The sequence below is a fragment of the Alternaria incomplexa genome (assembly GCF_024043165.1).
Source record: "Alternaria incomplexa strain BMP 0042 chromosome Unknown scaffold_5, whole genome shotgun sequence".
NCBI lineage: Eukaryota > Fungi > Ascomycota > Dothideomycetes > Pleosporales > Pleosporaceae > Alternaria > Alternaria incomplexa.
Genome location: NW_026249854.1, coordinates 1,722,803 through 1,735,498, shown reverse-complemented (window position 1 = coordinate 1,735,498; position 12,696 = coordinate 1,722,803). Strand labels below are relative to the sequence as shown.

Below are 12,696 nucleotides of genomic sequence, written 5' to 3'. Positions count from 1 at the left end.
CGGTCAGCAAACACGCCTGTAGTGAGCTTGGCATGCATCCATGTACAACGACGTCAAGCGAGGCGCGCGAGAGACGCGAAATTAGATAGTGAACTAGCTGCATGTAGTGGCTTTGACGTCTATCATAAATAGATACCATGGGCGAGCATATCCGTCGCAATTAGCAATTGCCAATTCCGGGCCCCCAAACTCGTGTGGGTGAAAGAGCCCTCGAGTCTACGGGCCTCGCACCCCGCGCCTGGCAAAAAGCAAGTATGCGAATTATCTAGTTTGCTGCAGTAGGTGGGATTTAGACATATCACTTGAGGCATATACCCCGTACAATTCGAACTTACTGGTCACCCCATAATTACAAAATCACAAAGGCACAGAAGTAGGCAGCAAGTCCCGAGAATACAAGAAGCTGTATGGCTAAACCTCGCTTGGCCCGCTGCCGCCCTCACCGATGAGCAAAACTAGCAGTTTTCCGAACAGAGTGACATATCCATGAGATAGTAGCAAGAGCGACTCTCAGCCCCACTACCGCTCTCACCCCAAATGACACATGCATGCGGAAGTAGCAAGAGCGACTCTCAAGCCCACCAGAACACAAGTGCAATCCTTTGAATAAAGCGAAGGTATCCTATACACAACCACGACGACAACAGCGACGAGAGCAACAGCAGCACGCCAATCAAGCCACCGAGGCAAACCCATATGAACTGAACGCCCAAATATGCAAAAAAGTGGTTCGCACAAGAAGAAGATTCGTGGGTAGCAGCAACCAACAAAACAAGGGACAAGGACAGGTTCAAAAAAAAAACGCCAATACTCTGTAACCCAATTCAAACCGAATCCAAACCAACCCAACCCCCCATCCACAATCCCCATCCATGTTACCTTTACCTTCGCCCCTCCCTCCCGCCAGCCTAGAAATGTTGTGTTGTATGTGCGGGGTATCCGATGATTTCGATAATACGTCTGTCCGCGAGGAGACATCGTCCGATAGCGGTAGTAGTCGTCGATGCTTTTTCCGAGTGTAGTTTGGTGTTTGTAGGCCAAGGGGGGCTTCAAGTGAGCTTAATCAAGCCTTCTCCTCTTCCTTTTAACGTCACAAAAAAATTCTCAGCTACTGTGACTCCGCAGCAAAAGCTACAACACACACATATTAGGGTCAATTTACTCACAAACTAGCGGACAAGGAACGTACTCTCTCGACACTGCCATTATCCGTCTGATCCACCGCCAGCAGGTTTGGGCTTTGCGCTCCGCCTCCGCGTTCTGTGAAGCCGCGGGTTTCGAGCTGTGGGCGCTTCTTGCCGGGGCTGGGGAGGCCGCCTTGTGATGAAGAGGTGCCGCCGTTGTTCTCCCGGCCCGGGACGCTGATACTGGGGAGGTGCGAGGATGCTGTGTAGCGAGACTCGCTTGTGTGGTCGTACATTGTGCTGCTACTGCTGCCGACGGTGGCGCAGCGCAGGATTGTTTGGATGAGTTGGTTCTGGCGGAGGGGTTTGGATAGGTAGTCCTGAGATAGGCGTTAGTAGCAGGAAATGGTCTTGATATCATAATAACGTACATCCATCTGTGCAGCGAGACACTTCTCGCGATCACCAACCATGGCGTGCGCTGTGAGGGCGATGACGGGTGTTGACGGGATACCGTTCTCACGCTCCCATTCACGGATCTTTGCTGTGGCTTCGAAACCGCCCTGAGATGATGTTAGTGGTGTACTTGCATTTAAAAATGTTGCTCAACTCACCATGACAGGCATTTGCACGTCCATAAGCACACAGTCGTAGCGCTTCTTCTGGATGTGCTCAAAGGCTTCAAGACCGTTATTAGCCACAGTGACTCTGTGGTGGTACTTCTCCAGAATCCTGACAGCAAGCTTCTGGTTGACAGCGTTGTCTTCGGCCAGGAGAATCTGGAAAGACTTGGAGTGATCCGAGACAAGAGGTGCGGCGCGACCATCAAGTGCGGGGATGAGCGCGTTGCCCAAATCGATCGGCAGACAGGGTGTTGTCATGTAGCTCGAAATACCATTCTCAAGCGCGGACCTGAGGCTGATGCATACATGTGGCGTAAGCATGACGAGAGGAATGTACTTGAAGCGTTCCGCAATCCTGAGCTCCCGCGCTGTGTTGTCGTTGTCAACGATAACGCAGTCATAGGGCATGTCGGTCCTCTTCGTCGTCTCAGGAACCTCCTCAATCGACTTGACCACCATGGGTACGAGGTCAAGTGTCTTAAGGTGCTCAATGATCTGGTCTGAGAAGCCCGTGTTGCCTTGGTCGACAAAGAGGACGGCGTGCTGCTTGTACGCCACGAGCTGAGGCCGGATGGCGGTAACCTCCGGCGTGCCGAGACGTACTCTGCATGTGAAGTAGAACACACTGCCCTTGCCAAAGTCTGACTCGACCCACATACGACCGCCCATGAGGGTGACGAGACGTTTGGAGATAGAGAGACCCAGGCCGGTACCACCGAACTTCCTGGTAGTGGAACCGTCCGCTTGCTGGAAAGTGTCGAAGATGAGGTTGAGCTTGTCGCCACGGATGCCTATTCCAGTGTCGGAAACAGCAAACTGGAACACGTAGTGATCTGGACCGCATTCTTGCTCTTGCGCCATGGAGATGGCGACCTTGACTTCTCCTAGCTCTGTGAACTTGATAGCGTTACCGACCAAGTTGAGGATAATCTGCCTCAACCTGAAAGAATCACCCACAACGTAGTCGGGCACCTTGTATGATACGTCATAGGCGAGATTCAACTTCCGCTCGTTGGCTCTTGATGCCAGAGATTTGAGGGCGTTGAAGATTGTGCCTCGCATTGAGAACGGAATCTCTTCCATGACCATGCGGTTGGCCTCAATCTTGGAAATATCGAGAATGTCGTCGATGATGGTCAATAATTGACCAGCCAGGTTATGAACAATAGTCAACATCTCTCGTTGTGCGTGCGTAAGGTCTGTGTCGAGCGTAAGCTGGGTCATTCCAATGATACCGTTCATGGGTGTTCGGATCTCGTGCGACATGTTGGCGAGGAACTCGGACTTGGTCTTGTTGGCCAACTCGGCGGCTTCCCTGGCTGCTGTGTTCCTTTGGATACTCTCTCGCAAACTGGACACCATCTGGTTGATCTTCCGCTTCAGCTCGTCCATCTCGCCGGAGGCCTCGACAGTGATTTGGGTGAACTTGCCCTCCATGGCAGCGTTGGTGATGTCGCCGAAAGCGCGCACCTGGGACGTAAGATTCTGGGCCATGGTGTTGACGTCTGTGGTGATCTCTTTCCATCTGCCGTCGATGTCTCTTACATCTGCTTGGCCGCCCATCTTTCCGTCTACGCCCACATCGCGAGCTACGCGCTTCACAGCAAGAGACCATTCGTCTAGTCTCATAACCATGTCGTTGATAGTGTCTTTGAGTAGTCGAATCTCTCCTTCGGCGTCCACGTGCACTCTGCGGCTCATATCTCCCTTGGCGATGGCCTGTGTGACCTCGGAGATACTTCGCACTTGCAGCGTCAAGTTCTGGGCCATGGTGTTGACATTGTTGGTGAGGTCCTTCCACTTGCCTTCAACGTTGTCGACCTGCGCTTGGCCGCCGAGGATACCGTCTGTGCCGACCTCACGGGCCACCTTGCTGACCTCTTGTGCGAATGTGTTGAGGCGGTCCACCATGGTGTTGATGGTAATCTTGAGGGACAGAATTTCACCCTGGACTTCTGCCTTTACCTTCCTGCTCAAATCTCCTCTTGCGACGGCTGTAGTGACTTCGGCGATCTCTCGCACTTGTGTTGTGAGGTTCATGGCCATACCGTTCACATTCTCAGTGAGATCTTTCCAGGTTCCCTCAACACCATGCACTGTAGCTTGGCCACCGAGGCGACCCTCGGAGCCGACCTCTCTCGCAATCTTGGTGACTTCATGGGCGAATTGCTGCAGCTGGTCCACCATGCGATTGATCGTGTTCTTGAGCTCCAAAATCTCACCCTTGCATTCGGCTTCGACTTTCCGGGTGAGGTTACCCTGCGCGACAGCCGTTGTCACTTGGGCAATGTCTCGCACTTGTGTAGTAAGATTTTGAGCCATGGCGTTCACGTTCACTGTGAGTTCGTTCCACATGCCCTTGACACCAGCGATTTCAGCCTGACCACCGAGCTTTCCTTCGGTACCGACATCTCTGGCCACCTTGGATACTTCAGTCGCAAACGACTGCAGTTGGTCCACCATGCTGTTGATCGTCTGTTGCAGCTGCAGAATTTCTCCGCGGGCCGGGCGTTCAATCTTGCGACTGAGGTCACCCATGGCGACTGCGGTGGTGACTACGGCGATCTCTCGCACCTGGTCGGTAAGATTCTTGGCCATCCCATTAACTGCAGGACACGTTAGCATCGGGCCGATAGTGGAACCCTAATCACAACGTACCACTGTCAGTCAGCTCAGCCCAAATACCAGCAACTCCTGGTAGGTTGGCTTGACCGCCCAATCTGCCTTCGGTGCCGACCTCTCGGGCGAGGAATGTAACCTGACTAGCAAACTCCTGGAGTTGATCCACCATGGTGTTGATCGTGCGCTTAAACAGAGTGATTTCAGGGTCCATCTCCTTAGCATGGATCAAGACCTTCTTGCTCAAGTCACCCATGGCCACGGCCGTGACGATGGCGCCGATTTCCCGCAGTGCCTTTTGGAAAGCCAAGTTGGCTAAACATGTCAGCCGTGTCAACGCCTATGTGAGGCTGCAGAGCCTACCCTGTTGATGTTTGCCGAGTTCTCTCTTGAGTGCGCCGATGTCTTCAATGCCGTGTTCGAATACCATGCTCTGTGTCGTCAACTGCTTGTTCACTTCCTGGCTCAGGTTGTCTGTATGATGTCAGAATAAGCGCATGCGACTCCATTTGCACGCCCTTACCAATGTGCTCGCGCTGGTTCCTTATCTGGTCGGCCTGCTGGTTCAGGTGTACGCGCAGATAGTTGAGCTGCTCCTCGGTGAGGGCTGCGGCGGGCTGCTCGGGGTCGCCATTCGACTCTTTGGCTGCGAGCCAGTTGGACACCCAGATGGCGCGCTCCTTGTTGGATCCCCGACGGCCCTGGACGGGTGGGCCGTTGTTGCCGCGCACGACGCCGGCCTGTGTATATAATACGCCCTCCTCTGGGGGCTCTTGTGCGGGTGTCAGAGGGAACTGGCCCTGCTTGGTCGCGGCATGGCTGCTCTTGTGCTCGAGGAAATCTATTCTTGAGCAGAGCGCCGACAGCTCCTGCTCGAGTTGTGTCTTCTCTTCGCTCTCCGGGCCCGGCAGAGCGATGGCGTTGGCGGCCGTCTTGGCTCCATTGGCCGAAACCTGTGCGCTGAAGCTGGGGTCTCGCGTGGGGTCATGTTGGCGGGCGAGGTTGCGGATGATGGCTGAGACGCTCGAGTACGTCTCTGCGGCCATTGTGGCGGCGGGTGGAAGGGTGCGAGGCTCAAAAGGCTGCTATGTGCGCATCTGGAACGGGGGAGAGGGCGGAAGTGCGGCGGGTCAAGTTTCGGTGCGAGGGCAGGCGGAAACGGACAAAGGAGGGACTGAAGAGTCTGCCGGTGCAGACGGCTGCGAGGATGCTGATGGATCGCGAGATGAACTCGAGAGGTATCGAGGAAGCGCAAGCAGGGGCCCCGCTGGAATGGATATCCAGTATGGCTCAAACAGGGCTAGCGCGGGATCTAGCAGCTAGGCAGCGTGAAGAATAGCCGCACGCCACACGATGGAGGAGCAGAGGGGAGCGCGGCGGAAGAGCACTGAGAGACGGAACACGCCAGCCCAACGCAGCGTGCTACACTATGCTGCCTCACTGCCAAAAGGATTGCCCGACATGCTGCCGGGTTGGGAAAGCAGACTGGACGCGAAGATGACAGTTGAGCGCTACGTCGCGAACGACCTAGCGCTGCGTGCTGCACGGGTGGGTCCACACGTGCACGGCCGAGCTCAGAAACGGACAGGGCGGACTATGGCTGCCAACGGCCACTTGGTGAACAAACCACCGCAAATTCAGCCTTCCAGCACAACACCACTGCACACCGCCGACGTCATGGCCCGCGAAATGAAGTGTGACCATGCATTTCCCGTCCGCGTGCCATCTCTTAGCACGTACGAGTTTACGAACAGAGCGACGAATGGCAGTGCGACCGAAGCCACCTGCACCCACCAGTGTGGCAAATTACCCCTATTCGCTGCTAACGGCGCGCGGAACAGGCATCGCCTAGCATAGCACCACACCGCGGACATCTGCGACTTCAACGCCCACGGCCAACTGTGAAGGCGCCTCTAATTTAGCCACGGCAGCTCTGCGCTGCTCTCCTGTTTGATCTGCATGCCACTGCACCTGCCGTACTCGTGCCGTGGTTTCAGCGCCATCGATCGCAATACGCAGTGTGGCGATGCTCCTCATATCTTATCGTGCGCTGACTGACAGCTGACAGAGGGGCTCTGTGATGGTGCGTACGGTGGGGTACGCTTGTTCACAAAGCACGTCGCTTCGCTCAGGGTCTCTCCCGGCCGTCCGGCCAACTGCAGTAAGCGTGTCTGAGCGGATGCCGGCACATGCTGGCTAACATGCGAGGACGTGTTCTTGCGCTGTCCAAAATCGACTCGCCGTTGCACCAAAGCAAGGAAAGATTGGGGAACCCGGTCGGCGCATCCGAACACTCCCCGGGTCCTCGCCCCGGGAGCAAGTTCCACGCAGCGGACAACCCTACAGAAATTAGATTTGCTTTTGCAACATCAAGGTATTTCACGACACTCAACACGATATACATGTCCAAGATCAGTCATGTGGATCGTGACGAATTAGTACGCTTTGCCTACTATGTATCCACCTAGGGACCCCTCCACTATACACAAGGAAGCCATCTAAATTTGGAAACTCTTCACTCAGAAACGTGTTTGCAGAATACATACACCCAACAAGTTGTGCTGGATCCTCTCTTGCAACTACGTAGTCTCTACGCTTACTTTCCAGGAGCAAGTCTATCGGCCGACATATTCTGATTTCGAAATATGTTTGCAAAATACGTGCACCTCGAAAAGGCGTCATGCAGCCTCCATTCCAACAACATAGTCTCTTGGATGATCTCAACCTCAAAACATGCCTACAGAATACATGCACATCAAAATTCATCAAATACCCTCCATTCCAACAATATAGTCTCTCGGGATCTCTCAACCTCAAACCACATTTGCAGAATACATGCACCCCCAAACCCATCCCACACCCTCCATCCCATCAATAATCCAAAGGCGTCTCCCCCATCTCCCTCCCCTCCCTCCCCTCCTCAAAAGCCCCCATCCTCCACGTCGCCAAAGCATCAAGCGCATCCGGCCCATCCCTCTCCTCCCTCCCCACCATCATCGACAACTCCAAATCAGTCCTTGCATGCCGTAGCGGTAGCGCAGGAACACTCCCAACACCACCCCTCCTCTCAAACAAATTCCTCCTCGGATTCGTACTTTCGCTTCCATTCTGACCATCCACATTGACGCTTGGATCATTAAGCTGGTCGTCCCTTGGTGACGGTAATGGAAAACGGAGCCAATATGGTGATAGTGCGGGAGCGAAGAGTTTTGCTCGACACATGGGACATGTGCTTGATGATTCCAACCATGTCATTAAACAGGATCTGTGGAAGATATGCCGGCATATGTTAATCTTTGTAGCCGAGTCGATGTCTGAATACGCTTCGAGACAGATTGAACAATTGTCTTCGTGTGCGGTGAGGCATGCTGTGCGGATTTGTTTGAGGCCGAAATTGGTAAAGGCTGAGCGTGATGAGTAGGGTGCTGTGCGCGCCCGGGCAGTGGTGTTGCTTATTTCGATGTACGGCATGGTTGCGGTTGTGGTTGTGGTGGTGTTCGTGCTTGCGGGGCTTGTATGACTTGTGAAAACAGTGATGTTTGTAGCAGCCGCGGTATCTGTATAGATGGTTGTAGTGGTAGTGGTATAGGTGGTGGTAAAGGTAGTGGTAGTGGTTCTGGTAGTAGTATATGGCATGGTAATCTCTCTTGCGTCAGTTGTAAATTCCAGAAGACAGGTCCTGCAGTGTATTCCTACAAGAGATACTCCAAGAGAAGGAAAAAGATCCTCCACCCTTTTATTACAATCATTTTGACACTAGAATGTGCGAGCTCTGTTACAACTGTGGTTCGCTTGACCCAAGAAATGAATCTACGGGCGAATCACAAGGGGTCAGATACAAACGACATCTCCAAAACATGGCTGCCTCAATGGAAATATGATTAATCTGTATTTCAGAAACATGAGACTGGCTACCTGAGCTTCTTCGCATGCGCAACCAGACTCTCGATGACTTGCTCAAAGGCATCCTTGTCGCCTAGTGCACTTTCTAACCTCTTCTGCCAGTACTCGAACACCTCTTTTGCTCTTTCTTGCAAGCCCTTTAGGTGGTCGATGTGCATCTTCAACTCCTCGTCTGTCAGCCCTTGCAGTGCTGCATCTGTTGTGGCGCAAAGCTGCATCGTACTGCTGATGTCCAGTTCGGGTGGTGGTGGCGGTCCTTTGCGTTTCCGCTCTGGCTTTGAACTTGATGAGTCAACTGAAGTGGATGATTCGTTCTCGCGCTTGATGCGTCCCAAGGGACCACCGTTATTTCGACCGTCTGAAGAGGGGCGCGGTGAGCCGCCGGGTATGTGTATTGAAGGGAGGATGAGCTTCTTTTGTTTGGACGCGGGGAGTATCTCGTCAAGGTCGACGGGTACACCTAGGGATACCAGGAACAGCCGCCGTATGCGCGAGCGGACCCAGTCGGGAGGTTGTAGTGGCGGTGGTGCGACTAATTGCGTCCATAATGAATGGCTCCGTTCCGAGAGGAAGATGGACCGCGTTTCCTCAGAATTGGTGGATATTGTGGGTATGCCGTCCTGTGCAGGGTACATGTCATCAAGATATGGCTGTGTTGCTGAGACGATATCTTCAAGTGATGTGAGTTGGTCAAAGTCTAAGACGGGCTGTAGAAGGAGAGGTTAGTCAGATTGTCACCACAGCAAGCGGACAAGGCAGTAGTATATGTGGACTAGAATTGCTGCGACTTACAGGACCTGGCGAGGGGACAGGTACAGGAGGCTGTTCTGGGGGCTTATCAAATGATGTCTCTGCATCGTCCTCGCCTTGCTGAAACCCATCGTCAAAGTCCCCAAAATCATCGTCACCCTCTTCGCCTTCTTCAAAGTCGTCGAAATCGCCAAAACCATCGTCGTCACCGTCGGCGTTGCCAAAGTCGTCGTCTTGCTCGATCGAGGCGGAGGCGTCGGCTTCGGCAAGTGTTTCAGGTGCGGCTTCGGTTGCGCCGTCACTCGGGCTTATTGGAGACCTGTCATGCGAGGTTGGTGACCCTTCTTCCGTCAATGGTACGCAGGAGGCACCAAGGAAATGCCCTACGTACCTGGATTGCTGCTCTGGGAAGGCTCCTCCGGTGCTCTGACAACCACGTCAGGCGTAGCATCGGCCAGACGTTGCTGGTGGGCAAGTGTACCGGGGACATCGCCGTAGCTGGGCTGGTCGGGGTCGATCTTCTCGACAATTGTCTTGGGCACTGGCGTTCCTCCTGGTGTCAGAGGCCTGTCGCTTGTGCTGACGCGCGAGGCACTGCGACTTCGTGCGCCTTCTGGGACAATTTCAACCTCGTCGGGAACAGCGTCTTGGGTGCGCATGTTGTATGCGTCTGTTCCGGGAACCTCGCCGTGGGCCGGCTCGTCATCGACTCGCTCAACTCGTGTGATGGGAATGGGCGAGGTCATGTCCGACCGTGCAGGCTGGCCTTCGGTAGCATCGGAGAAGTGCTCATCACTTGAGTCGGCTGTGTGATGTTAGAATGAATACACCGTATTAGCAAGACGACATACCCAGCTCTTTCGCGCCGGGGTCTTCCAGCTCTACGCTCTTGCGGGGTGGTGCTAGCTCGTCCGGCATGTCGAGGCAATTGAAGTTGCTATACTTGACGGGGTGTGTGTTGTGGGGAGAAGTCGTAGAGACTTGGTTCACGGTTATAATGGCGGAGGAGGAGTGATCTGCGAAGGCGACAGGAGACTGCGCCTCGTTGCTTGAGCGTGTCGTCGTTCAGGCACGCTCGATTAGCGGGGACGAGCGGTCTGGACGCTCCAGCAGCGGGAAGGTGGGAACAACAATTCACCGGAGCTAAGCCCTGACCCTTGCATCTGTTTGTCTAACTTTTGGGCGCGACGTCGATGCGCGTGAGGAGAATACACGACTACGCGCAATTCTTTGACCTCGTCCATTAGCGGCCCGACCATTCCATCCCCGGGCGCGACACGACTAGACTTTCGCGCGTTCTCCATATCTCGCCGACCACAACAGCTCCGTCGCCCATCAACAACAAGCACCAGAGCTGTCCTCCACACCCGCCATCATGAGCGGCTTCACATTCGGCGGCGCTGCCAACAACAGCGGCGGCAGCAACACTCCTCAGAAGTCGTTGTTTGGCGCTGCACCCTCCACTGGCAGCGCGACGCCATCTCTCTTCGGCACCGCAAACAACACCTCGAGCACACCAGCTAGCAGCGGCGGCGGCGGCCTCTTTGGCGGTGGTGCAGCTAATTCAGGCGGCTCAGGCGGTCTTTTCGGCGGCGCATCCAACACACCTGCATCCAAGCCTGGTGGTGGTCTGTTTGGCGGAGGCTCAGCTACACCGGCCCCATCCTCAACACCAGGTTTCGGCGGCGGGTTTGGTTTTGGACAGAAGAAGGAGGGAGATGCGCCAAAACCAGCTGGTGGACTATTCGGTGGAGCTTCGACTGGCGCGGCGCCAGCATCTTCCGGCTCTCCATTTGGTGGATTCGGCGGAGCAGGTAGTGAGTAGCTGGCCATATCTGTGACATCCAACGCGACTGCTGACATGTCGTGTAGGCTCGACACCAACAGCTACGCCAGCAGCAAACAAGACGTCTTTCCTCCCCTCCACCACTCCAGCCGGCGCACCTCCAGGTGGAAGTCTATTCGGCCAGAACAACCAGTCTAGCGGAGGCACATCCTCGCTTTTCGGCCAAAAGCCAGCAGCAACCTCTGCGTCCTCCACACCTGGTCTTTTTGGCGCTGCTTCTGGACAATCTGCCGCAAAGCCTTCAGGCGGCTTCAGCCTAGGAGGAAACACGGGCGCCTCGGGCGATGCGAACAAGCCCGCCGCACCTGCGTCTACTCCCTCGGGCGGCCTATTCGGAGGTGGTCCATCAGCGCCTGCTTCACAAGACGCGCAGGCTTCCAAACCTGCAGGTGGTCTCTTTGGTGGATTGGGCAGCAGTACTCCCTCCTCGACACCCGCGAAGCCATTGGGAGGATTTAGCCTGGGCACAACATCCGCTGCTCCAGCTTCTACGCAGCCTACTGCGACCTCGGGCCTGAGTCTGGGTGGAAACAACGCTGCGTCATCTGGCTCTGCAGCACCGAGCCTATTCTCGCCTGCGGGAGCTTCCACACCAGCACCTACGGGCGGTGGCTTCAGCTTCCCCAAGCCTGCTGCTCCTGCTAGCACCGCTGCAACAACTGGAGCTACAACCACTGCAACAAGCGGTGCGCCTACGACAACCGCATCGTCAAACACATCCTTGTTCCCCAGCCTTGGAAGTGGATTGGGAGGCGGAAACACTACATCCGCTGCTTCTGGAGCTGCTACCACCACCACATCTGGGGCCACTCCCAGCTTGTTCAGCAAGCCCGCAGGAAGCGAAGCACCAGCAGCATCGTCCAACACCACTTCACAGCCAACTCCAGCTCCTGGAGCGACAAGCGGAAACAATGCAGGCCAAAGTGGACTTGCTGCGTCGACTGCCGGACCCGCACCATCAGCGCAATCACGCCTGAAGAACAAGTCCATGGACGAGATCATCACCCGCTGGGCCGCCGACCTATCCAAGTACCAGAAGGAATTCCAATCGCAAGCCGAGACAGTCGCATCATGGGACAGGGCGCTCGTCGAGAACTCCGACAAAGTCCGCCAACTATACTCCAAAACCTTCCAAGCCGAGCGTGACGCCGCCGAAGTCGAGAGGCAGCTAACGATGATGGAGGAGAACCAGCAAGAGCTCGACTCCTACCTCGACCGCTACGAAAAGGAGATTGACAACCTCATGAAGATGCACGGTGTCAGCGGCAAGAACGAGACGCTACGCGGCCCAGACCAAGAGCGCGAGAGGACGTAAGTATATCCCTAATCCTACACACCCTCCATGATGAATGACTAACAACCACCCAGCTACAAGCTCGCCGAAAAACTGCAAGACCGCCTCAACGAACTCAACAAAGACCTCACGGAGATGATTGAAGAGATCAACAACACATCGCAGACACTCAGCAAGACCGGCAAGCCAGACGATCCCCTCACCAAGGTCGTCCGCGTCCTCAACACACAGCTCGCTCAGCTCCAGCTCATCGATTCGGGGGCCTCGCAGCTCCAGGAGAAAATCAACAAGGCGCAGAGGGAGGGCCAGCGTGTTGGTGCTAATGGGTGGAATGGGCTGGGCAGTGATCCTTCGGCTGATTTCATGAATAGTATGCGTGGCGGGAGGGCGAGCCAGAGGTTCGGTGGTGTGTCATAGGGGGTTTGATATGAGGGATGTAGGATAGGATAGCACAGGATAGGATAGTGTTTGTGCTCTTGATGGATGGATGGTAGTATGATTGCATAACAATTCGGCGTTATCAAGGCGTTTGTATTA

At 54.9% G+C, this 12,696-nt stretch overlaps 3 protein-coding genes across 3 annotated transcripts; 1 reads left to right on the top strand and 2 right to left on the bottom strand.

The window, feature by feature from the left end:
• Window positions 1-1,162: 1,162 nt before the first annotated feature.
• On the bottom strand, window positions 1,163-5,412 carry J4E90_004486 (uncharacterized protein; the record flags this gene model as incomplete). The annotated part of the gene is made up of 6 exons (XM_051434051.1): window positions 1,163-1,504; window positions 1,556-1,687; window positions 1,739-4,353; window positions 4,406-4,681; window positions 4,730-4,840; window positions 4,890-5,412. The coding sequence occupies 6 exons, from the start codon at window positions 5,410-5,412 to the stop codon at window positions 1,163-1,165; spliced, it is 3,999 nt and encodes a 1,332-aa protein (XP_051292569.1).
• Window positions 5,413-8,277: 2,865 nt separating this feature from the next.
• Window positions 8,278-9,937, bottom strand: J4E90_004485 (uncharacterized protein; the record flags this gene model as incomplete). Its single annotated transcript, XM_051434050.1, has 4 exons — window positions 8,278-8,976; window positions 9,062-9,360; window positions 9,411-9,824; window positions 9,871-9,937. The coding sequence occupies 4 exons, from the start codon at window positions 9,935-9,937 to the stop codon at window positions 8,278-8,280; spliced, it is 1,479 nt and encodes a 492-aa protein (XP_051292568.1).
• Window positions 9,938-10,394: 457 nt separating this feature from the next.
• Window positions 10,395-12,576, top strand: J4E90_004484 (uncharacterized protein; the record flags this gene model as incomplete). Its single annotated transcript, XM_051434049.1, has 3 exons — window positions 10,395-10,836; window positions 10,892-12,176; window positions 12,234-12,576. 3 exons carry the CDS (start codon window positions 10,395-10,397, stop codon window positions 12,574-12,576), a joined length of 2,070 nt encoding a protein of 689 aa, XP_051292567.1.
• Between the last annotated feature and the right edge of the window lie 120 nt (window positions 12,577-12,696).